The sequence below is a fragment of the Mauremys mutica genome, chromosome 9 (genome assembly GCF_020497125.1).
Source record: "Mauremys mutica isolate MM-2020 ecotype Southern chromosome 9, ASM2049712v1, whole genome shotgun sequence".
In the NCBI taxonomy this organism is placed as follows: domain Eukaryota; kingdom Metazoa; phylum Chordata; order Testudines; family Geoemydidae; genus Mauremys; species Mauremys mutica.
In genome coordinates this window covers 104,645,403-104,672,397 of record NC_059080.1, presented here as the reverse complement: position 1 = coordinate 104,672,397, position 26,995 = coordinate 104,645,403, and the positions used below count along the sequence as shown (strand labels likewise).

The window sequence follows — 26,995 nt, the reverse complement described above, 5'->3', positions numbered from 1 at the left end:
ACTTGGGGGGGGGGGTGCATAAACGCTCCAAGCCCTGAGGAACCAGATGGAATGGAGCGGGACCTTGGCGGGAGAAACATTGCGCATTTCGGAGCAGCAGGAGAAACGCTTCCACTTGGCCTGATACTTTAACCGAATGGAAGATTTTCTACCACCCCGGAGAATCCTGTAGAACCGAGGCAGAACAACGTAACTCGGATCGGTTTAGCCACGCAGGAGTCCTGCTGTGAGGTGCAGGGATTACAAGACCGGGTGGTGAAGGTTGCCATGATCCCACGTCATGGGATCTGTGCCAAGAGGGTTGCTACCGACAGGTGTAGCAACATGGTGTGCCAGTGCTGCCCAGGTTACACTGGAGCGATCACGATCAGGGGCGCTCTGTCCCTGCGGAGTTTTAGCAGGACCTTGTGAACCAGCGGGGACAGTGGAAAGCGTACGGCAGATGGCTGATCCACGGCCTCAGGAAAATCCTCCAAGACCAAGCCTGGGGAGAGGCCTTGGAACGAGGAGAATTTCTCTCTCTTTCCGTTCTTGCGAGAGCGAGGAGGGTTATGCGGGGAAAGACCCACTTCTGGAAAACGGAATAGATAAAGACGGGAGGAAACTACCACTTGTGAGACAGGAAGGATCTGCTGAGACGATCCGCCAGCTGAATCGCCTGGTACACAAGGCAGACTGCTCTCAGCTCTCGGACATTGATGTGTAAGGTCAGCTCTTGCGCTGACCGAAGGCCGTGAGTGCGAAACTACACCAGGTGCGCACCCAGCCGAGAGTTGGGCTGTCTGTCATGAGGGACCCAGAGGGGTGAATGAAACAGCATCCCTGGACACACCCGGGAGGACGCTGACTCCCGGTCGAGGGAGCCTAGGCTGCTCGGGGGGAACGAGACGACCAGGAGTATGCCATCTCTGCCCGGGTGGCACACCCAGGTGAGCCACGATTGAAGTGAACAGAGGCGAAGCCTGGCCTGTTTGGTTGCAAACGTGCAGACAGCCATGTGACTCAGGAAACCTAGGCAAGTGCGAGCCCAAGTTGGCGGGAGGGTCCATAGACCTTATACAATTGTTACCCTCGCCTGAAACCAAGGCTGAGGTAAGCAGGCTCTGGCAAGTCTGGAGTCCAGGACGGCCCCAATGAATTCCCTTCCCTGTATGGGAATCAGAGTGGATTTTACTATTGATCATCAGGCCTAGACACAGGAATAGGTTTGTGTCGATGCCCACGTGACTGGTAACTTGGGCCCGGTGGTTCTTCGAATGAGCCACTCGTTTAGATACGGAGAACGTGTATCCGACGGTGGCAAAGAAAGGCGGCGACTACAGCCATGCACTTTGAATACCCCTGGGCTGTATAGAGGCCAACCGGGAGGGCCGTATACTGGGAATAACGATGGTAGGCCCCAAACCGAGGGTACCTTCTGTGTGGAAGAGAAATGGCGACGTGAAAACACGCGCCCTTCATATCGAGGGCGGCGTACCAGTCTCCGGGATCCCAGGATGGGATGACGGTCGCCCTGGGTACCATGCAGAACTCATCTGCATCGTGACTTGTTGAGTTCCCGCAGGCCTAGGATAGGTCTGAGACCTCCCTTCGCCTAGGGGATTAGGTTTCACCCCTAGGTACCTCCTGTATAGCTCCGATGAAGAGGAGCGTCCGCACCTCTTGCCAGAGGAATCGCTCGTGAGAGGGGTCCTTCGGAGGGGCGAAGATGGGTAGGCTTTTGCCCCATTGGTGGACAGAAGGATCCTATTTTCGGCTCCTTTGGGGTGCGGATTGATGGCCACGATCGTGTAAGCCACACCCGCTGGCCAAGTCCTGACTTTGTCAAGGCGCAGGGTAAGAGCGGAGGCTGGGGACGGAAATGTCGGCGCTGAATCACCGACGTGTGCATGCTGAGAGAGAGAGAGAGCAAAGTGACCCTGCTGCCCTTTAGGGTCTGCAGCCTAGGGCCAGTGTTTTCAGAGAACAGGCCTGTGCCATTGAAGGGCAAGTCCTGTATAGCGTGCCGCAGCTGTGAGGGAAGGCTCGACAACTGGAGCCATAAAACGCGCCGCGTGGCAACACCCGAGGCCAGAGTCATGGCAGCGGAGTCAGCTGCGTCCAACGAGGCCTGGAGGGAAGCTCTCTCCAGCTCCGTCCTTTGCTGCAGTAGGGCATCGAACTCTGGACGGGAGTTCCGAAGAACCGACTCTGTAAATTTGTCCACCGCCACCCACAGTAGCGGATAAGCAGGGCTTGCTGGTTCGCTACACGAAGTTGCAGGGCCCCCTCCGGGTACATCTTACGGCCCAGTAAGACCACACGCCCAGCCTCTTTGGATTTAGGGGCTGGTCGCATTTCGATTAGAGGAGGGCCGGAGGGGTATGTTCCTGCCCCCGCCTCATCTGGGAAGGAGGAAGAAGAAAGGCCAGGGACAAGTGGGTCCTGTGTGGGCTCGAGCTCCTGGACGACCTCCTGATTCTGTGGGATCTGGGAGCCCGGTGCCGAACCGGGGGTTGCTCTGTACCGGTCGGACGGAGATGACTAATTGTCACCTCTGGCACCCAGAGCTCCGAGGGAACGGAGCGAGATGGGATCACCGGTACGCCTCTGGCGCGGAAGTACACGCAAGGCGTCCAGAATGACCACTGATAGGTCTCCTGGAAGACTCTGGAGGGCACATCGGAAAACAGAGTGCTATGCATATGAAGTGTCCGCAAGGGACGACACTGATGCGTGGCTGGATGGCCCTGGAGGAGCTGAAAGCTCTTGGTAGAGTCTCCGTCTGTAACTGACGTCGCTCGATGCGGCACCGGGGATCGGTACCGGTAGACAGACCGGTACCGAGAATGGGACCTGCTACCGAATCTGTGCCGGGCGGTCGACCGGGGGTGCGAGGCTCGATGATCAGGAGTGGCTACGGGCGTCCCGGTGTCTGGGGCGGTGCCGGGAGCTGGATCGGTGCTGAGTGCCCCGGACCGGCGAACGGGATGCTGACCGGTGCCGCTAGTACTACTGGTACCAACATGGAGAACAGTGCCGAGACTGTGAGCGGCGTCGAGCCCTAGATCGGAGACGGGACCGAGAACGTCTGCGGGACCGCGACCCTGAACGGTGCCGCTCTGCGGTGCCGACGTAGGCAGGCTTGCCCATCGACTATGTAACCCGCACTGGCGGTGCCGGGGGTTGAGGCAGCTCAGATGCTGTCGTTGCAATCAGCACCCTCGCCGTGGACACTGTCTCCGGCGTGGAGGGAATAGTGAGCTCGACCGTAGCTCGCACCACGGATGCAGCTTCATAGCGAGCTCGACCACGGTCCATACCGGGGAGTGTTCCAGCACCGGACTCGACGGCTTTTGCCTGGCCGGAGTTAATAGTGCAGGCATTGTCGGTGCTGTGGCAGACATCGGTGCCAGGCGATCCGACGGAGCATAGTGCTCGGCTGCGGAGCAGGCGGCTCGGACGCAGCTTCAGAGCGAGCTCGACCACGGTGCGTATCGGGGAGCTTTCCAGCACCGGACTCGACGGCTCTTGCCTGGCCGGAGTAAATGGTGCGGATATTGTCGGTGCCGTGGCAGACATCGGTGCCGGGCGAACCGACTGAGCATAGCGCTCAGCTGCGGAGCAGGCATCTCGGACGCAGCTTCAGAGCGAGCTCGACCACGGTCCGTACCAGGGAACTTTCCAGCACCGGACTCGACGGCTCTTGCCTGGCCGGAGTTAAAGGTGCGGATATTGTCGGTGCCGCGGCAGACATCGGTGCCGGGCGATCCGACTGAGCATAGCGCTCGGCTGCGGAGCAGGCATCTCGGACGCAGCTTCAGAGCGAGCTCGACCACGGTCCGTACATGGGAGCTTCCCAGCACCGGACTCGACGGCTCTTGCCTGGCCGGAGTAAATGGTGCGGGTATTGTCGGTGCCGCAGGAGACACCAGTGCCGGACAATCCGACCGAGCATAGCGCTCGGCTGCAGAGGCGGCGGCTCGGACGCAGCAAGGATATTGTGCCTCTTCATCCTCCAGGAGAGGGATCCATGCCGAGGGTACGTCGGAGCCAGCAACGGTCGTGCCAGGAGGCCTTGGCGGTACCGGCGATCCGGTGCCGAGGGAGCGTGCCTTGAAACTAACTAGCGCTCGGTGCTGAGAGCGGAGGAGCAAGAGCTGCCTCCCTCAGGAGCTGTTTAAAACGAAAGCCCCGCTCCCCTTTGTTCACGGATTAAAGGCCTCACAAATGCGGCACTTATCTGTGAGGTAAGATCCCTCGAGGCACTTAGGAGAAGATCTCTTGTCGGCAGCGGCTTGTGGCCGGCCGAGCATTAGAAAACCCTGTGGACCGGGCATCGGACCCGGCACTGGGTATGGGGAAGGGGATAAACCCCGAACCCCTGTAAAATAAATACACTATACTATTCTACAAATAAACAGAGTTAACTACAACTATAAACAGAACGAGAGAAAACTACGAGTAGCTAGGGAAGTGGAGGTCAGCTAAGCTGCGCTCCACTGTTCCAACGGCCGTCACGGGCGGAAAGAAGGAACTGAGGAGCGGACGGGCCGGCTGGGGTATATATCCTGCGCTATAGCGGCGCCACTCCAGGGGGCGCCCAGCCGGCCCGCCGGAGTTGCTAGGGTAAAAATCTTCCGAAGAGCCGTGCACGTGCGTCGCGCACACCTAACTGGAATGCATAGGAGCAATCACTCGAAGAAGAACCATTTTTTCTTTGAGTATGTTTTCTGTATGGATCCCACTCTGGGTGACTGATGCGCAGTGCCCCATTTGAAAGGTAGGAATGAGTCCTAGCACTGCCCTACCAAATTTGGCTTCTAATTTTGTAACCAGATTGAGGACACAGTTTTAACAAAAGTAAGGGCATTACTGCAAGTAGCTGGCTACTCCAAATAGCCTCTAATTCTTTGTTAACGGAGCCCAAATTAGCCATTCCATTATTTTGCCTGGGATCAGCATTAGGCTAGCCTGTTTACAGTCCCATGGTCATCCCTTTTACCCTTTTGGAGTTATCAGACTTAAACTGGCAGTCCTTCAATCCTTTGGAATTTCCCAAGTTTTCCAAGCTTTGTTAAAAAATTAACTTTAGTGATATAAAAATAATTCTCTTTTCATTATTCTATATCTGCAGTCCAAGTATTTGTGTGACATTACCCAGCATACAATCAGGACTAAAACAGCTGTGTCACCTTAGTACTCCAACCTGGGGTGCCATTTACACTACTTTGCTGTGAGAGCTACCATTTCTGGTCTGCTCTTACACAGACTCGAGCATGTAAGTTACTCCCAGTTATGTTGCAGAAGTGCTGTAGACAGCCACTTTTGAATTACACTGCAGACCAACACCAGCAAATTCCTGGACCCAGACTTTCCACAGAAATATGTGTCTTGTAATGTCCAGCTCCCTCCTGGAGAATACAAGCTCATATAAAGTCCGTCCTTTTATTAATAGAAACAGATATGCACAAATCCTGTTATTCCAAATGGAGTTTTCCAAACACTTCAATCCAAACACAATGGTTTTGATAAAAGAATAAAGTTTATTAACTACAGAAGGATAGATTCTAAGTGACTACATGTAATGAGGCATAAACATCTGAATTAGTTACAAGAAAATAAAAATAAAACATAACTAATGCCTAGATTAACAAGCTACGGGCTGGTCTACACTACGGGGGGAGATCGATCTAAGTTACGCGACTTCAGCTACTAGCTGAAGTTGACATACTTAGATCTACTTACCATGGTGTCTTCACTGCGGTATGTCGAGGGGAGACGCTCTCCCGTCGATTCCTCTTCCGCTTCTCGTTGAGGTGGAATACCGGAGTCGATGCTAGAGCAATCGGCGGTTGCTTTATCGTGTCTATACTAGACATGATAAATCGACCCCCGCTGGATCAATCACTGCCTATCGATCCGGCCATTAGTGTAGACATGCCCTATGTGAACTCAAAGCAAAGGTCTCTCATCACATTTCAGTAGTCTTACTGTGTGAATTTCTTTCAGTCAGGATCCCTCCCACAGTCCAATGCTGCTTCCTTTGTTCTTCAAGTATCATGGGTAGAGAGAAAGGGAGAGAATAATTTGGGGCATCTATTCTCCCTTCTTATAGTTCTTTCTCTTCTTTGAGAAACATCTCTAGCTGAGATTCAGGCGAGAGAAAGTCTCTGTAGATGGAAACCCCAAGCTGTTTCTTTGTCAAGATGTAGATTTTTCACCCACACCCTCTTTCCTGCCAAGGAATGGCCACTTAACCAGGTGATTTTGTTAGCACCTGGCTGGGGTGTCAAGTAGCCTTTTTGTATCTGGGGAACTGGTTTGTGACTGCTCCCCTCCAGACCATGTTTTAGTAATTCAGGAGACTCTTATAACTTTACATACAATCTTGCTGAACATTCTACAAGGACAATAGTGGCCAACAAATTATGAGTTTTCAAATGATACCTCACAAGGCATACTTTGTACAAAATGCATCCTAGTCTCGTAAAAGGGGTGAACATAGGGATACAAACAGTACAGATTTGGGAAATAGCAAATTGTGACATTAATGATAAAGATTGTTTTACAGCTGTCGAAAAGAAACACCTTCCTACCAAGGCATTCATAAATCAAGGATTGCATCAAACTCACTTGCATGGCTTTCCAGTAATGGCTCTACTGAGCAGACATAAGAACATAAGAATGGACATATGGAGTCAGACCAATGGTCCATCTGGCCCACTAGCCTGTCTTCCAACAGTGGCCAATGTCGGGTGCTTCACAGGGAACGAACAGAACAGTTAATCATCAAGTAGTCTGTCCTCTGTCTCCCATTCCCAGCTTCTGGTAAACAGAGGCCAGGGACACGTTAGACTCGAGCATAGTTCTGCATACAGCGGTAAGTGAGCTTTGAAGCTATTTGGAAATTCAGTGCCAAACTTAAGATAGTTCAGAGAACCATATTTCAATCTATCTACAGTTACAACTGAAAACAACCCACCCTTTCTGTTCCCCATGCAAGATGAGAAGTCTCTGAATTGGATGTCAGATATCCTTTTCAGGTATCTTTTACATACCTGTTTAACATGTAGGTCATGTTTTTCTCTTAACAGCAGCAGGGATAAGAGTACGGGCAGAAAGGGCAAAATTAACTACACAGTGAAGTGAAAGGAAAAAGGAGATACCTTTGACCTATAATGAAGTACTGTTCCAAAGAGAATCTGGAATAGCAAGGAATTAACCTGAGTTAGGTAGAAGGAGCTTTCCACTGCTGGGATGATTTAGTTGGGTTTGGTCCTGCTTTGAGCAGGGGGTTGGACTAGATGACCTCCTGAGGTCCCTTCCAACCCTGAGATTCTATGATTCTATCTTTAAGCCAAGAAATCTGTTTGTTTTGTTTCTGTGGGCATCCACCACAGCTGACACTGTTACCTGGTGTATATGGGTATGGGACCCCTAGAATAGTCTGACCTTCACATACACAACCTAACCTATGACAAGAGAACCAAAGGGTCACCTGTAATACCACAAGAATTCTAATTTTTTCTTGTAGACTTCTGCACTTTCGAGAGAGTTTCAGATGAGCGCCTGAGAAGCTTTTATGTACTTCTGGAAATGTATCAGTCAACAGGCTATGGAACAATTCAGTCAAAGGCAAACAAGATTCTTAAAAGAGGGAGATAGTTACTTGAAAGCTGAGGAGATCTGCCTGTATTTGCCAACAAAGAGAAATTATACACAAACATGGTAGTTATTTTGCCTAACCTGAAGATAAAATCCTCACACTTTTCTAGGGGGAAAAAACCCCCATTGGGAAAAGCCATTTAAGTTTTATTTAACACATTCACTTGGTATGCATATTTATTCCTCAGACTTAAAGACATACACATTGTCCAAAATAAAAAGTTACCATACTGCTAAGTAAAACAAGAACACAATAAATCAATTCCCCAGAATATAAACTAATTAGCTATCACTTTCTGTATATACATAAATATATAAAAATATAAATATAATTGGAGATATACCCATCTCTTAGAACTGGAAGGGACCTTGAAAGGTCATTGAGTCCAGCCCCCTGCCTTCACTAGCAGTACCAAGTACTGATTTTTGCCCCAGATCCCTAAGTGGCCCCCCTTAAGGATTGAACTCACAACCCTGGGTTTAGCAGGCCAATGCTAAAACCACTGAGCTATCCCATCCCCCTCCAAATCTTCCCCTTGCTGCAAGAAGCATGCTTGTGTCTTTTTTGATTTTTCATCTCCTACTCTGTTACAATCTTTGGACCAAGCCAATCAAAATATACTACAGACATGTCACTGAGCTGGCTGGAGAGGAATGAAGATCTTTTTAAAATCACAATTCTGAATTCAACTGTCCTGTCTTCCATGAATTTGCTTCCACAATTTTCAAGCCAGAAACCACAACACAAACTTCTTTGCAAAGAGAGGGGGTAAAAAAACTGAGTCTTCAATTTTAAAAACTAGAAGAAAAAGAACAAACCTGTGGTTTATGTTCACTCAGGCATGTTTCAACCACTATTTCCTGTTCTTAGCTCAACAACTATGTTCTCCTTGGCTTAGATTCTATCACTTCTTTAATTTGTTCTTAAGTTTTGTCCTTATGTAGACCTAGCTCTTTGTTGCTAATTAAATCAAACTGGATTTCATCCTAGACTGCAACAGTAGCATTATAATCTGTTAAATCCTTATGAAACCTCCATCAATTGCTTTCATAAATTTAGTTCCTCTGTACAGAGTTCCTTGTTATGTAAAATGTATGCCACGTGCTACGCTTTGATCAAAGGCTTCCCCAATGCACAGCGGGAATTTCACTAAAGTTATGATAACTGGATGAAAGTGTAGAGACACACACACTTCCTGAAAATTACCCCAAATATCATTTGAAAGCAGGTACATCCATCCTCCTTTTGAAGTCAACCATGAGCCTAATGGTGCCTACATTGGAACTTCTGACGTTTCACAAGATATTACTTTTCTCTCAACAAGGCTTAAATAGCATACTAAACACTAACTGCACCTAAAAAGTTCTTATTTTCTTCATTTTATTTTTCCACGGACTAAATGGCCTCCTTATCAGACTCTCTCTGAATTCCTGGATGGTATCTTCAACAATTTGGACACAATAGTCTGTCCAATGCATAGGCATCTTTTCAGATATAAAAATCAACAGCATGAAGAATGTAACTTTTCCCTGTTTAGATGCTTGGAATTATTATTGGGCCTTTGGCTGGAAGAGGAGAAATTCAGCCTTACTTTTTCCTTACAGAATTCAGATATTTGGATTACCTGCTCTCTGACATTATGGGCTAGACTGCTCTACTGAATTGCTAAGTGAAGCTTGCAGAAGATGTAGTAACATGGCATGCTCAGCTAGGCAACATACACATGCATGCACTTACGCCCTGGGTCTCGCACACAGAATCCTCAGGCTGTCCTAAAAGGAAGGTCGACAGATTTCGATTACTGAAAATCCAACTCATGTGAAGTTCCCAGCAGTTTCTCAGAAGAAACACACACTAAAGCTCTGTTGTGGACAGCAATGTGCCTAAAGCAGTACACTCAGATGAAGGCAAAAGAACTGAGATCCGAGCAGTGTTGCAGCAGCACAGCAGAGGGAGTCTGAACTTAAGAGGAAGACTGTTTAAGCCTGAGTTGTCTCCACTGTGGAGAAATGAGGAGATCTATTCCTGGATGTAGTGGATGACCATATATGAGAAGCTTTTTTTGGTCCATAATTCTGTTCATAAGTGTCAGGATTGGTACATAAGAATACCATTTTTATAAAATCTGAAGTGCAGGACCTTTTTTCCAAAAAGCAGGAAGTTTTCTCCCAACAAACATGATGGGTTATATTTTTGCCTATTCTCTGTAAAGTATATCAGGAGAACAAAACTATTCTCCAAGGTTAGGATTCTCTCAAAGATATATCTGGGATTGTTGGCTTTAATGAGAGGAAGTACTTATAACTCTCTAATTTTAAAAACAAATCTAACTGTATAAATCACCAATTAAACTGTAAAGAATTAACACATTAATGAATAACCACCAAACTTTTTATGGAAATACCAGTCTTATCCTCAATGGAAAGTGACTTTTTTCATTTCACTAAAATAAAAATTTAGGCAATTTTTCACAATTCTTAACATTCTTTGTACAAACTAAAAATGAGGTTTTATATGAACAAGCATCAGAGGGGTAGCCATGTTAGTCTGGATCTGTAAAAGCAGCAAAGAGTCCTGTGGCACCTTATAGACTAACAGCGTTTTGGAGCATGAGCTTTCGTGGGTGAATACCCATGCATCCGACGAAGTGGGTATTCACCCACGAAAGCTCATGCTCCAAAACGTCTGTTAGTCTATAAGGTGCCACAGGACTCTTTGCTGCTTTTATGAACAAGCAGTCCCTCTTCTAGGGCAATGTGAGAAAATTAAACATCAGGAAATCAAAAGATGATGCAATACTGCACAGCAATTAGTTTATCAAAACATTTTCAAGACAAATGGTATTTTTAGACGACAGAAATCTGGTGGAATGCCTTAAATTTTCTCTGGAGTGAAAGACAAAATAAGATTAATTTTGTGTTAAAAAAAGATCTCTATGGTAAAAAAATTCTCCAATTTCTTGATTGTGTGGTATGCTGACCTGCCAAGTGTTAAACATTCAGATGACACAGGATTTGGCATCACTGACAGATCTGTGTTCATCTTAGGTAAAATGACAAGGTGATTGGCTGGTGCCTCTCTCTGTATGATTCACAAGTGGCTTAAGAGAGAATTCATGCAATTTCGCTGGGTGTGAAGCTCCACATGCTGATTTTCAGGCAGAGTGATCACAACGCTCGGAGGAAAAAACAGTTACTTCTGGTAACTGTTGTTCTTCGAGATGTGTTGTTCATGTCCATTCCAATCAGGTGTGTGCAGACACATGTGAGCAACAACCAGAAGATTTTTCCCTGAGCAACATCCATTGGGTCGAACTGAACACGCCCTGGGCACGCCTTCGTGGCGCTCAATATAGAGGCCTGCCAACCCACCACACCCTCAGTTCCTTCTTGCCAGCTACTCTGACAGAGGAGTAGATGGTGGGTATTGGAATAGACATGAACACCACATCTCGGAGAACAACAGTTATGAGAAGGTGAGTAACTATTTTTCTTCTTCGAGTGCTTGTTCATGTCAATTTCAATCAGGTGACTCCCAAGCCTAAGTTTCAGAGGCGGGGTTGGACTTCAGGTATCCACTGACTGGAGCACTGCTCTACCAAAGGTCTCATCGTCTCTGGCCCGCTGGGTGATCGCATAATGTGTGGTGAAAGTATATATGGAGGACCATATCGCAGCTCTACATATTTCCTGGGTCAGAACTTGCACCAGGAACGCTGCTGAAGACGCCTGCACCCTAGTGGAGTGTGCTGTGAGTGGAGGGGCAGGCACCTCTGCCAAGCTACAGCATTCACAGATGCAGGACATGATCCATGATGAAATTCATTGGGAAGAGACTGGAAGACCCTTCATCCTGTCTGCCACGGCCACAAACAGTTGAATGAACTTCCTAAACGGTTTCATTCTTTCAATGTAAAAGGCTAGCACTCTGTAGACATCCAATGAGTGTAGCCTCAGCTCCCTGCCACTCGAGTGCAGCTTAGGATAAAACACTGAGGAAGATGTCCTGGTTGATGTGAAACTGGGAGACAACCTTCGGGAGGAAAGATGGATATGGCCTGGGCTGAACCTTGTCCTTATAGAACACAGTGTAAGGGGGCTCTGACATTAAGGCCTTGAGCTCAGACACTCTCCTGGCTGAGGTTATCGCTACCAGGAACACCTTGGCTTACCATCAGGCCCAGGGTACCCCTTTGACGGCTTCTAGGTCAGTGGCCTCGGAACATCACCCTTCCCGATCACCGAGGGATAGACCTACCCCATGGGTTACAGAAGCGACACTCTCCAGACCGCCCCCTCATACTACAGAGGAGACAGCAGAACCAGCTCCAGACCCACCCATAGCCCAGGTCACATCCGACTGTGTCAGACCAGTGGAGAAGTCCAGTGCAATCCAGGAGCAACCCGGGCAGATAGAGGGTCAGATTCAATGCTCTAACATGGAAGCTGAAGTACTATGTGGAACCAAGGAGCTTCTAACTGGAACTAGTGCTCTAGCCTTGGTATCTGACTTCTCCTGTGTGACTCCATCAGAGACCAAGACCTCATGGATGAAGAGGGATTTTTAGGCCTAGAAAAATGAGAGGTATCCGACCTGTGTCATTTGCAAGGTAGTGGAGATAGAGAATGACACCTTCTCTCCATTTCCCTCTGAGAAGGGGAGACAGCAATGTCCAGGGGTGCACTCCCAGAGAGTCACGTTTGAACCACCATACGCTGTGCATCTGGGTTCCGAAGGGAGGGATAGTGCCACTTGTAAAAGATGGTGTTGGAGTCGTACCTCCCTGGATTTTCTTAGTTCTGCTTTTAAAACTCCTGCAGATTGGGCACCTATCCTTAACGTAACCCCCTCTCAGGCACTTTAGGCACCATGAATGAGGGTCACTGACTTGCATAGTCTTATTACAGCGCTTAAATTGAAGGGATGTAGGCATATCCCAGTACAAAGCATCAAAGATGCTAAGCACATGTCCAAAATATAAGAAAAAAAATGTAATGAATGCCGCTAACACTATAACTATACTAAACTATTTACAAAAGAACTTAGGAAAGTATTTTCAACTAGGGGGGAGGGGAGAGAGAGGGGAGTTGAGTGACGAGACCCAGATTCATAGATGCCATTGCCAAAACAGATAATTGTGCTCATCTAGTCTGGCCTCCTGTACAACACAGGCCATAGAACTTCCTCAGAATAATTCCTAGAGCACACCTAGTCCCACCGCCTGTGGGAAGTGAGAAGGAACTGAAGTGGGGTCATACAGCTCCCACCCTTTGTATTGTGGGCTGGCAGCATCAGTGTAAGGAGAGCGCAAGCACAACTCCAATGCATACCGTTATGAGGGAAAAAAATCTCCAGCTTTGGTTCACTGGGTGCGCATATACCTGAAATGGAATGGATATGTGCAATCACTCATTTCAGCTATATTTGAATGACAATGTTTTGAAAAATGTCTTTTAATTTTGATCATACAAATAGGACATTCTACTCCTTTTCTTCTGCAAACAACTACATTCAGTGCCACACCTGATCTTGAAAACTCAAAAACTGATTTACTACATTTAAGGTGAACGTGAATTCTATTTTGCTATTAAACTATTGAAAATGTTGCTATTTTAGAAGCAGCATCTGTTTGTCACTACAGTGTTTCCCAACACTTCCTTCAACTTTACACATGTTGAGTCAGATATATTTACATCTTGATATTTGATAACTAATCACCCACTTGTGGTACTGATCAGCAGCTTTCACATTTACTAGAATTAGCAAGAGAAAGCCATTTAGTGAACGCATGTGCAAATTCTTTAAAATAAAAGTAGCTTGCCAGAATTTTATAAAACTATGCTATCAGTAGGGCCCTACCAAATTCACTGTCATAGGATTTTAAAAATCGTAAATATCATAATTTCAGCTATTTAAATCTGAAATTTTACAGTGTCATAACTGTAAGGGTCCTCACTCAAAAAGGAGTTGTAAGGGGGGGGGGGGTCACAAGGTTTTGTAGGGAGGGATTGCAGTACTGCTACCTTTACTTCTGCACTGCTGCTGCCTTCAGACCTGGGCAGCTGGGGAACGGCAGCTGGTGGCCAGGAGCCCAGCTCTGAAAGTAAAGTCACCACCATCACCAGCGCAGAAGTAAGGATGGCCTGGTATGCTATTGCCACCCTTACTTCTGCACTGCTGCCCGCAGAGCTGTGCCCTCAGTCAGCAGCCGTCTCTCCGGCTGCCCAACTCTGAAGTGGCAGCGCAGAAGTAAAGGGTGGTATGATATGGTATTGCCACCCTTTACTTCTGCGCTGTTGCTGGCAGGACTCTGCCTTCAGAGCTGGGTGCCTGGCCAACAGCCGCCACTCTCTGGTCGCCCAGCTCTGAAGGCAGCGCAGAAGTAAGAGTGGCAATACTACAACCTCCCTAAAATAACCTTGTGACCCCCCTGAAACGCCTTTTTGGGTCAGGACCCCCAATTTGAGAAACACTGGTCTCCCCTCTGAAATTTGTATAGTACAAGGTAAAAGCACACAAAAGACCACATTTCACGGGGGGAGACCAGATTTCACAGTCTGTGATGCATTTTTCATGGCCGGGAATTTGGTAGGGCCCTAGTTATCAGATACATTGACCACCTTCCAGATGCTTCTAGACTCTACCTATTTTAGCCCTAACAACTCAAACGTCATCACGTCTCTTCTCCAACATCCAATACTAGCTGATCCTAGAAAACCTGTGTTTTTTCATTACCTTGATACTGACAGTTCTGAGAGGGATGTCATCAGCAGAAGGACTCACAAGCCTGCAATCATTCAGGAAGTACAAGAAAATTTCTTTAAAATAGATTGGTGCTTTGACAATTAAATAGTTCCATTTCAGAAGCATGTGCCTGGAGGAAAAAAACGCTGATGTTGCTGCAACAAATTACAAACAAATGTATATGTTATCTTTAAGCAATATGGCAAATAGCACTGTACATCTGTTCAGTTTATAGTTAAGAATCATATGACGATACACCTACCACTACTTTGATTCTAAAAAACTGTACTAAATGCCAGAACATATGTATTTGAGTTACTTTTTAGAATTTATGCAAGATAGCTATTATCCTGCATAGCAGTGTTACATTACTAATATAACAACACTTAAAACTCACACCTGTTTCATTGGAAACAAACATTAATGTTACTGGATAAGTAAGATAAAGTTGAGTGCTCAAGAGCAAGTTTCTTACGCAACAGAATTTGAAAAAAATTGGTTAAAGATTCTATATTTTAAAGCATACAGTGTAATCATACAAAATTGAAAGCTATTTAAATATCATTGCTTTAGCTCAACCCACATGCCTGCTCTTAAAGAGTATCCATGGTTGCAGTGATGCAAATATGCCTACCTAATGCGCAGTGTTCCCACATAAGGAGAAACAAATTCACTCTGATTAATCTTTTAGTACCAACTTCCGAAGCTAAAGCAAAGCAAGTTGGTAAGCCTTAAACATACAAAATAGTAGTATTATAAAAAACAATTTGCCAGTCAAAGGGATAGCTCTTCATTCTGAACTAACAGGAAAGTTAATCTGAATGATCAAAGATCATCATTCAAATTTCCACAGCAAAGGAAAAATAATATTCAGTTCTTCAGAAAAGTATGAGCTCGGTAATGGAGTTTTTCTTCTGTTTCTACAAACATTAAAAAAGTGTAATTATTTCAAACAAGGTTTCCTAGAGGCAGAGACCCCATAAAAGTACTACTTCTTCTTTCCAAAAATGTTGTTTTAAACCAGTTTCAAAGCTGCTCCAACCACTTTGATTATGTTCATTTAGTTTTACTTCTAGGTAAGAGAACCTATATAATGTATATAACATTAAAGAACACATACTACATCTGTACGTACACACCGCTAAAACTTATACATGCACACATTTGTATGGAAGCAACTGGTCCCTTGTACAGTTATCCTTAAGTTCAGTAATCTTCCTTGAGAAGAAAGAGGGCGAACTGGGGAATTATTTATTTGAATGAACTCTGCTCAATTAAAAGTGTAACAGATGCAAATACTGTCTCTTGTACTGGCGAGCAGGTTTGTCAAGTGTACGATACATAATACCAGCAAAAGGCCAGGACATTCCTGTGACTATTACTTAGACTGTAGCTCTTTGGGACAGGTAGGACTGTCTCTTTGTAATGTTTTTGTACAATGCCTAGCACAATGGGGTTCTGGTCCATAAATGAGGTTTCTAAGTACTATAGTAATATAAATATCACAAACACCACACCACATCTAGAACTTCACATTCACCAGACAAGGGTGAAAATTTGATAAAAAATTACTTTCTCCAAATGTGCCAGGAAGAATAAACTCCTGAACTCTTAGGGCATGTCCACATTTATCTCTGGAGCGATCGATCCAGCAGGGGTCAATTGATTGTGTTTACTGAAGACGCGATAAATTGACCGCCGAGCGCTCTCCCGTTGACTCCGGTACTCCACCGGAGCGAGAAGCAGAAGTGGAGTCGACGGGGGAGCGTCAGCAGTCAACCTACCGCAGTGAAGACACCACGATAAGTAGATCTAAGTACATTGACTTGATCTACGTTATTCACGTAGCTGAAGTTGCATAACTTAGATCGATCCCTCCTCTCCCCCCCCCCATGTAGACCAGGCCTTAGAAGCCAACTGCAGCCATAGGAGACTCTCATAAGCCCAGCCAAGTACCGAACAGGCAAGCAGAAAAACTGTTTCAAGAGAGGGCCCTGGTTGGCTCTTCACTACAGTGATATACAAACACAAGTAATTCTACAGAAGTCAGTAGAGTTACTTGAGATTTATAACAATGTATTCAAGATGAAAATCTGGCCCAGGATGACTAAGTGGGTAAATCAGTCCTCAACTTCTCATTTGAAAAATTGCTGTCTCACTCTTCTGAGTGACTAGAGAAAGGATAGTAAATCCTTGCCTGAGAGAACTAAAGTTCAAAACAAATGATCTCTGTTAAAAGAGCTAGTGTGTGTATCCAAATATATTGTTAGTTACTATGCAAAAATATTCTTACCAAATTCTTTATTAAGTATAGTAAAATAAAATAAACATATGGAAACTAATATCCAAGTAAAGGAATGAAAAGCTTATGTTTCCTATCATTCTACTTTATTAAACAGTCTAAATGAAAGAACAATGGCAGAAATGCACCAACTGTGAATTTAATTAATCAAACTTGGGACTTTACACCAGTATGTGTTTTATTTTTGACAATACTGAGCTCAGTTAGACATCAAAAGGAAAGGCATCTGGTGAAAGATGATGCGACTTCATCCACTCTAGTTGTCAAGGTTGAATCCTTTGAACACAACTGTATAAAGAGAATTAGCCTAAATCGTTAGAAGTTGCACTTCTTACTGTCTATCAAAAAGACTCATAGGCATCCCTATTCATTGTCTTTAAAAAAGGCTGTCACCAGTAAACCAGAATATTTTCCTTAAAAAGATATAAAATATTATTCCAGTTTCTCAGAGAGAGACTTTCTGTACCACTTATACTACTACTTATGCATTAATTATTTAGGTTGGTCCAAATAATCAGATGTTGCTGTAGATAGCAGTTTTTAAAAATAAAAAAACACTTCAAACAACATGAAGTCATTATTAAAATATATATTTATTTACAGGCAAAAGAGCAGAGCAATAGCTTGCCATGCCCATAAAAATGTTTCCAAAAACTAGTTCCACTTTCTCCACTTACATGCACATAGTGATACTGCATTCAATTTAGACAATCAGAATATTTAGGTTTAGCAATTTACAACTGGCTGTATTAGAAATGATTGCCAAGCATAGAGCATTACTTTAGTACCTCATGGATAACAACAAACTATCTGCAGATCTATCTCACAGAAGCTAGGATGCCAAAATTACAGGACATTTTTTAAAATCAATAATCACTAATAATACTTTCTCAGACTAAGACAACCATTTAAATAGGAAAAAAGATTAAACGTGTTCTGGGAAAGGTTATATGAATAAATCAAAATGTTATAAATATAACAGAAGAAACTGCTGTTATTTTAATGTATACAGAATTTAAAAAAAAAATTGAAATAGAAAATCTTGCTGCTGAATGATAAGAAATGCATCAGTTAAAAAAAAATATCAGTGCCACAAAATACTGCCATAATTAGCTCTTAAAAACATGGTATTTACAAACAGTACTATATGCTAATCTTAACTATAGGATTTAATCCAGCAAAAGAATTCAAATTAAAAATCAAACTACAGAAAGCTGTGACAAGATATTTCCATTATGATTAGACAAAAAAAATATTTACAATATGATTAGAAGGACCCAAAAAAAATCTTGTTAACAACTAGTTCAAAGACTTTAGCATCTTACCTTGGTTGTTACAATACATAAGCAGTCCATCGTTTCAGCATAACAGCTATTTTTCTAGACATGAAAGTAGTTTATTACAAATCTACTGTAACTAACCACTGACTAACAAAGAACTCAGGACTGAGATAAGGTGGCTCACTCGAGGTCAAAGCAGAAGAACTTATGGCAGGTTCTCTCCTGGATCCACTCAGAGATAGAAACACCAGCTACAATAAAAAACATTCTAAGTGTCCTAAAGCAGTCAAACTCATTTACTTTGATTATCTGTATCTGAAGAGCTTGAATTTATCCCTGAACTAAAGACACAGAAGATGTTAGAGTTTATTCCATACCAGTTAACTGTTTCCTCATATGCTGTTTTATTAATCCCTCCTCTCGCAAGATTGCTTAACACATGAGGTTCACAGGGAGTCATTTGATGAAATGCAATGCAAAATGGTTTTCTAGTGTACAAGGTCTGAAACTGGTTTTCCCTAGCTGGTCACAAATTCTTTTTTAAAAAATAATATCTTCCTCCCAAAAAAGAAAAAATTGTAACTGCAAGCAAAGATTTTTCCCATCAAACCATTTCAGTGTTTGCAGGCTGCACAATAATTGACTTTCTTAGGCAGTAATGAATGGAATAGTCCATGTAGAATTTTAGAAGAGGGGAGCAGGGAAACAAACTCAAGCAACTTGCAAAGGGAAAAGACAGTCTTTACTAGAGAAGTGTAATTTTAGAAAAAAAATAGATATATTCATGTTTAGAAATTTCAGACTTTTAGCCTCCAGGTAAACCAAACTGCATCATCTTTCGGACATGTAATAATGCAGTGAAACACTAACTTAGAAATACCACACATTGGTGACAATTAAAAAGGAAATCACCACCTTGTTTTGGAGTCCTATTTAAGATAAAAAATAGATACCTATAAAAATGGTTTCTTCTAATACACACTTTCAGCTCACTCTGTTGTGGTTCAGACAGCTTCTTCCTCTGACTAGACTGCCAGTTATATTAACAAAAATGACCATGTTGAAACATATACAAACTACTAAGCAATTAGGAATTATAACCTACTTAAGGAAATATGTTTCACATCGTTCAGTTTTAGAATTAAATTTATAAACACACTGAATTGATTCTCAATACGTACTCATCCCACTAAACAACATACAGACATTACAACTGTGATTGTATCCAGAACCTACAAGCTCTCCCCTAAGTTTATATACTAAACATAAGGTCTAGAAACCAAGTCTGAATTGGTTTGTATCGCATATCATATAAATTACATAATTCTAATAGATCTCTTCCCTCTCTAAACTTTAGTCCCTCATCAGTACTAGTCTCTACAATACATTTTCAAGCACTTTGTAGTTTATAGATCATCCGAGGGACTCTACTAATTACCATGGAAAGCTGTTCCAAAGGCTAGAAGCTCTCTTTTAGGAAGCTTTTCCTGATACCCATTCTATGTTTATCTACAAGTAGTAATGACTAAGGGCTCAACTCATCACACAGACCAACACTCTCATTGTCGGAAAAGGTTGAACCATTTTGACTGAAAACTTTAATATAAGAAAACCTAAGAAAGAAAATCAGCATGGCAAGTTTCAGATGAAATGGTAAAAGTTGGCACAATTATAAGCAACTGGAAAAGGGTGTTATAATGGAGAATACTTGGCAACCTATAATGCATTAGTAATAGTAATAATAGGAGATAGACCAATCTCCTAGAACTGGAAGGGACCTTGAAAGGTCATCGAGTCCAGCCCCCTGCCTTCACTAGCAGGACCAATTTTTTTTTTTTTGCCCCAGATCCCTAAGTGGCCCCCTCAAGGATTGAACTCACAACCCTGGGTTTAGCAGGCCAATGCTCAAACCACTGAGCTATCCCTCCCCCCTTCATTTATTCATTTATTGATGAGTAAATGGGGGCTGATGGACCCATCAAGGGTCTCATTTTCAGTAACTCTCTCTGTGTTCAAATGTACACTTATTTTACACACAAATCCAGGTGCTATTCGTGGCTAGAGGGTGCCTAGACATGTGTGGCTGCTAATTAAGGATTTATATACTGAACATTTGGCATTATGGGTCTGACCCGAAGCCCACTGAATTCAACTGAAAGACGCCTATAGACTTCAGTGGGCTTTGGATTAGGCCCTGCGTGTACACAACAGGTGCACATATGTGAACAAACAAACAGAGCCTGCATTTTAGTAGTTAAGGTAGCACATAAGTGATCTGGTCAAGGGTACAAAGCAAGTTAGTAGCAGAACAAGAAAGAACTCAGGGGTCTAATTCTCCGAGGCCTGACCAACCTGATTGCATTCTATGACGTGATAACTGGCTCTGTGGATATGGGGAAAGCAATGGATATGATATATCTTGACTTTAGCAAAGCTTTTGATACGGTCGCCAACAGTATTCTTGCCAGCGAACTAAAATAGTATGGATGAATGGACTATAAGGCGGATAGAAAGCTGGCTAGATTGTCAGGCACAACAGATAGCGATCAATGGCTCGATGTCTAAAGTTGGGAGCCGGTATCAAGCATAGGTGCCCCAGGGGTCCGTCCTGGGGCCGGTTTTGTTCAACATCTTTATCAACGATCTAGATGATGGGATGAATTGCACCCTCAGCAAGATAACACTAAGCTGAGGAGAGAAGTAGATACACTGGAGGGTAGGGATAGGGTCCAGAATGACCTAGACAAATTGGAAGATTGGGCCAAAAGAAATCTGATGAGGTTCAACAAGGACAAGTGCAGAGTCCTGCACTTACGAAGGAAGAATCCCAGGCACTGCTACAGGCTGGGGACCGACTGGCTAAGCAGCAGTTCTGCAGAAAAGGACCTGGGGATTACAGTGGATGAGAAGTTGGATATGAGTCAACAGTGAGCCCTCATTGCCAAGAAGGCCAACTGGGATTGTTTAGTCTGCAGAAGAGAAGAATATGGGGGGATTTGATAGCTGCTTTCAACTACCTGAAAGGGGGTTCCAAAGAGGATGGATCTAGACCAGGGGTGGGCAAACCACGGCCCACGGGCCGGATCCGGCCCCTCAGGGCTTTGGATCCGGCCCGTGGGATTGCCCCCCGTGGTGCTGCAGGCCCCACACCGGTCTCAGAAGCGGCCGGCACCACTTCTCTGCAGCCCCCCAGGGGCGGGGGGGCAGAGGGCTCCATGTGTTGCTCTTGCCACCAGGCACTGCCTCCTGCAGCTCCCATTGGTTGGGAACGGGGAACCATGGCCAATGGGAGCTTTGGAGGAGGTACCTGGAGGCGCAGCAAGGGCAGCGCATGCGGAGCCCTCCACCCCCCCTTCCCCCAGGGGCCACAGCGCTTTCCGGAACGGCGCAGCGTGGGGCCAGGGCAGGTTTGCACCGCTGCCACCCCAGAGCCGCTTTAGGTAAGTGGCACGGGCCGGAGCCCGAACCCCTCCTGCACCCCGCCCCCCAACTCCCTGGCCTAAGCCCTCTGCCTGCACCTCTCACCCCTCCTGCACCCCAACCCCCTGGCCTGAGCCCTCTCTCGCACTCAGCACCCCTCCTGCACGCCAACCCCCTTCCGAGCTCCCTCATATGCCCTGCACCCCTCCTGTGCCCCAATCCCTTGCCCTGAGCCCCTTCCAGCACACCACACCCCCTCCCACATCCCATACTCCCTCCTGCACCCCAACCCCCGCCCCGGCCCTGAATACAATTTCCCCACCCAGATGTGGCCCTCGGCCCAAAAAGTTTGCCCACCCCTGACCTAGGCTGTTCTCAGTGGTGGCAGATGACAGAGCAAGAAGCAATGGTCTCAAGTTGCAGTGGGGGAGATCTAGGTTGGATATTAGGAAAAACTATTTCACTAGGAGGGTGGTGAAGCACTGGAATGGGTTACCTAGGGAGGTGGTGGAATCTCCATCCTTAGAAGTTTTTAAGGCCAGGCTTGACAAAGCCCTGGCTGGGATGATTTAGTTGGTGTTGGTCCTGCTTTGAACAGGGGATTGGACTAGATGACCTCCTGAGGTCTCTTCCAAGCCTAATATTCTATGATTCATTCCACGACTGTAAGTACTAGACAGAACTCAATCCAAATGTCAGTCTGAAGATAAAAACATATCAATGGAGGGATAAAGCTTCTAAAACTTAATTATCTTTAGATGCCAAGTTTAGAAGAATATCTGAAGGAAAGAAGACATGTTGACCAAATTCTATGATGTCTGTCAAAATAAGTATTATACACTTCTATATAAGGCTTTCATTAGAAGGATGCTATCAAAATGCAAGCAAGGACATAAGATCATCCTAATCACCAGCCATCATCTTAGGCAGACATTTATGTATTCAAGAAAGATCAAGCAATGCAAGAGACTAATAAAATTAACAGTTAAATTTGAATGCATAAGGACAAAAGGGAAATGCGCCAGCTCCATTTCAAAGTGCCAGAAAGCAAATGAATAACTTGGACTTTTTCATCATTCATTACCGACATGAAAAAATACAAATAAAACCTGTGTAGTGAGTTAAAATTACATCAGGATACATTCCACCAAGCCAAAACCTTAAAAGCATGGATGTCAGAAGTTAAGGGAAAAAGCATCATGCATTCCTTACCACTTCCTCATTGTCTACAATGTGGTCAACAATACAGCAGTTGGGAATATTTTAATGTAATGTTTCTTCCAATCAAAAAAAGTCAATTAATCTAAACCAAAAATTTTCAAAGAAATGTACCAGTGTCTATAAAACTTTTGCAGGGAAAGTTTCTCAGAGGTTTCTCAAAACCAGAGGTAGAGAGACACCCAGCCCAAAATAGCCTAGTAGTTAGGGCACTTATCTGGAATGTAGGAGACCCAGATTCAAATCCCTGCTCTGCCTGATTCATAGGGGAGCAACAAGGAGAGGTTTGGGAAAAAAAAAAAAAACAATCTGTGGGGAAAGGCTGAAAGAACTGGGCATGTTTAGTCTATAGCAGGGGTCCCCAACATGGTGCCTGCGGGCGCCAGGGCGCCCGCTGGGGCATCCATGCGCACCCGCCTACTGGCCGCCAAACAAGCAGCTGCTGAAATGCCGCCGAGAAGCGGCAATGTCAAGAAGCGCTACCACCGAAATCCCGCCGAAATCCAGCTGCTTGTCCGGCGGCCATGGTCCTCAGTGGCTAGTCGTCTGGCACCCGCCCCACAGAAAAGGTTGGGGACCACTGGTCTATAGAAAAGAAGGCTGAAGGGGGAACAAAAACAGTCTTCAAATATGCAAGTTTGTGATAAAGGGGACAGCGATCAATTGTTCTCCATGTCCTCTTTGGGTATAACACAAATTATTGGAAAATAGATCCTGTCAAACTAAATTTTTTAAATTAGATTATAAATTTGGTTGATGAAGGTAACAGTGTCAATGTAATAAGACTTCTGTAAAGCATCTGACTTGGTACCATATGACAATTTGATAAAAAAACTAGAATGACAACATAGCACACATTAAATGAACTAAAAACTGGCTGATAAATTTACAATTACATTTTGATAACTGCCAGGTTAAAAAAAAAATGCATCTCTTATCAACTCTAACCAGATTACTGCCCAGATGATTTTGTGACAGGTTAAGGGACTTGCTCCAACACTCTGGTGCTCACTCCTTTTCAGGGGTATAAACCCAAAGGGGTTTTATGAAATTTGCACACACACACACCCCAACCCCCCTGCAGCAGTTTCTCAGATCCCATCTTCCCCCTCTAAGGCTTCCTCCAGGACACATTTCCCTATGCATCCTAGAGCAGGATTTATCCCTTGCTTAACTGCAACTTCCTTGCAGCCAGCAACCTGGACAGTCTCCTAGAGTCGGGCAAAACATTCCCCTCCCATGAGGGAACAGCCACCGGACAGAAGCTGGTTCTACCCACCCCCACCCCTTGTGGAGCATTGCTTTGCCCTGTCTCTCTGATCAGAGCTTCTTGGGGGTACCAGGGCTTCGGTACCAGCAGCAGCTGGAGAATTGGCTGTACCCACTGTGGGACAAGAATCAGCTCTATGAGGTGACTTGCCCTTCTTTCTAGAACCTCTAGAGATGCTATCTTGTTTTGATGGTTTCATCTCTGGAACTGCCCCTGTAGCTCCAGAAGTCACTGGAGCGGCCTAAGAGGCTGAGACCAACATACCAGGTGGGGCGGGAGGAATAGGGAGCATTCTATTAAGAGAAGCTTCAATTTAGCCTCTCTATCTTTGTGGGACCTACCTTTGAACCCCAAGCAGACTTTACACTTTGATGGTAAATGAGTTTCTCCAAGATATCAGAGACAACTTGAGTGCCCATCACTACGAGAAAAAGACCTGTGGCAGTTATGATAAGGCTGGAACTCCAGAGTCTTAGGCATAATCCAGGGAACTGCCAGAGACCATAAGGGGCAAGAAATTTGGGGGCAAATCCCCTAGCACAAAATATGCTACAACTAAGAAAAAAAATTACTAGAAAATAAAAACTATAATAAACAAAACAACCAAGGCAGAAAGTAGGTTGAAAGCAGCAAAAAACAATTGCTCCGTCTCAAACCACAGGCAGTCAAGAAGAAACTGAAGTGGTGGCAGGTCCACGCCTCCTCATACCCCTTCACATGGGAGCACAAGGCACTGCTTGACACAGATCTGCAGACACTGCTATTTACAATCTCCAGTCAAAAGTGCACACGCACAAACACATGCTATGGTGGAGCACCCATAAGGATATACACTCAAAGAACAACCAAGGTGTTGATGTTAGCCTGTAAAACCAGACTGGGCAACTCACTTAGGCTGGTCTACACTTAAAGTTTAAGCTGACATAGCTATGTTGGTTAAGGGTGAGAAAAACCCACATCCCTGACTGATGTTGCTATGCCGACCTAACCACCAGTGCAGATAAAGCTGGACTGAAAGAAGAATGCTTCCTTCAATCCAGCTACCATCCCTCAGGGAGGTGATGTACCTAAACCAATGGAAAAACCCCTTCTGTCAGTATAGATTGCATCTACACTACGGGATTATACCAGCACAGCTATAGCCCTATATCTTTGCTGATATAGTACACATAGCTTAGGGCAGTAGTCTCCAAACTTTTTTGATCACGCATCCCATCAGTAAAATTTTTGAGCACGCACCCCCTGCCGCGCCAGCGCTACCATTTTTGCCAAAGGAAAAAAAAAAAAAAGGCCGCTCGGACTCCTGCCCGAACTGAAGACAAAGCAAAAAAAAATGATGCAACTCCACTGTAGATTAGAGACATAAACATGTGATGTGTAGGAGATCGTCTAGATGTCTTACAACTCTAGTTTTGCCATTTCAATCACTTTTGTTAAAAATTAAAGGTTCATTGCTCTAATTCCTAGAATCATATCTTTAAAAATACACTAGATATGTACAACATTTGCTACTTTGGATAAAACATAGAACCCCAGAATGAGGATTTTCAACACAAACCACACTCTTTAAAAGTGATAAACTTAAAAATTTTAACAAGGGAAGAATTCTAACTCCCCCATGAGTCACAATATCCTAATATTAGCAATTTTCACTGTCACATGGGAAAAAGTTATTTCAAGACTGAGATTTTTCAAAGCCACCTAAGAAGTTTGGTCCTCAAATTTCCTTTAAAATTAATGTGAATTGGATATCCAAAGCTCCTGTATGGCTTTGAAGATACCTCAGAGAAAAGGGCTGGAATTAATGTAGAGGCTGCACACACAGCTCCTGTACTAGGAGGGAATGAACTGCTCAGCTTGACTCAGCCAATTGGACCTTTCTCCATTAGACTTACCCGTCTGTAATTGCCGGGATCACCTCTAGAGCCCTTTTTAAATATTGGCGTTACATTAGCTAACTTCCAGTCATTGGATACCAAAGCCGATTTAACATAAGAACATAAGAATGGCCGTAATTGCAAACCTTTGATTTGAGAATAAGAGCCCTGTTTAAGGATACAGTCAAGAATCTGGAGTGCATTCACCTCTTTTTGTTTAGTAAATACTCACTCATATCCAGTATTTAAAGAAGTTATTTCTACAATAGTCCTCCTGTGACTAAGATTGTCGATGAAAAAAAGTAATACAGGAATTTTTCCCAGGAATATAAATACTTCTGACAAGAAGAGGGAGTGAGGAATAAGAACAAAACTATACATTAGTTGATATCCTCAAACCAGCAGCGGGTTACATCTCATAAAACAGGAAATGTTTGATCAAGAACTGAGATAAATAGGACCATCATCCACACCATACCTCTATATTTGGGCTAAGGCTGCTTGGCAGTGTTTCTGATGTCACTGTTGTGCTTGGAAGGCTGGAGAAATCCCAGGTATTCACATGTTGTACTGGTTCAGATAGCTTAGAGTGATCAATACATTTTGGATTGTCCAGTAAGGTCACTTCATAAAATTCTTGAATATCTAGAAATGTAAAAATGGTTCAGAAATGAGATTTTATATTACAGTACAATTATATTAGTAGTTTCTTTTAGTAAGCTTTGAAAAATTACACAAGACTATACAACGTTTTAGTCCCATAACCAGAATAAAAACTGAGATGTAAAGCAGCATTGCCTGGGTAAAAGCAGCACATATCACTGATTGACTAATAAATACAGTACAAAGCTAACAAAAAACAAAGTTACTTACCAGTTACAGCATTTCTAATTTTAAGCTTCAATTATCTTCTTATTTTCCTTGGTAAAGGAAAAATTAAGGCTAGATAAGCCAGTTTCAAGAAAGGGACATGCTAAAAGATAATGACTCTTGTGCCAAATAAACTGGGGTTTAGGGAAAAAATCCAAATATCTCAAATATGTTTTGTGGCAGGATACAGGCAACCAGGAGCATTTTGGAGGGAGTAACTGCAGATCCTCTGACTGCAGGTACAGATAGTTGGTGAGTTATATGTTTGGTCTGTTTGTAATTTGTCTCCATAAAGGTCACGCCAGGTGAGACAGGTTTGTTTGGGTCTGTGACGATTACATGGCTGGCACCGTTGGGTCTCTGATC

The 26,995-nt window shown here is 44.4% G+C and overlaps 1 protein-coding gene across 14 annotated transcripts in view; it reads right to left on the bottom strand.

Annotated features, from left to right (window-relative positions):
• Nucleotides 1-26,995, bottom strand: part of DLG1 (discs large MAGUK scaffold protein 1) — a 740,792-nt gene that overhangs the window by 688,181 nt on the left and 25,616 nt on the right. For all 14 annotated transcript variants that reach the window (XM_045030010.1, XM_045030012.1, XM_045030020.1 and 11 more), the window contains exon 3: nt 26,238-26,404. In XM_045030010.1, the coding sequence (XP_044885945.1) occupies nt 26,238-26,404 (167 nt within the window). The remainder of the gene's footprint in view (nt 1-26,237; nt 26,405-26,995) is intronic.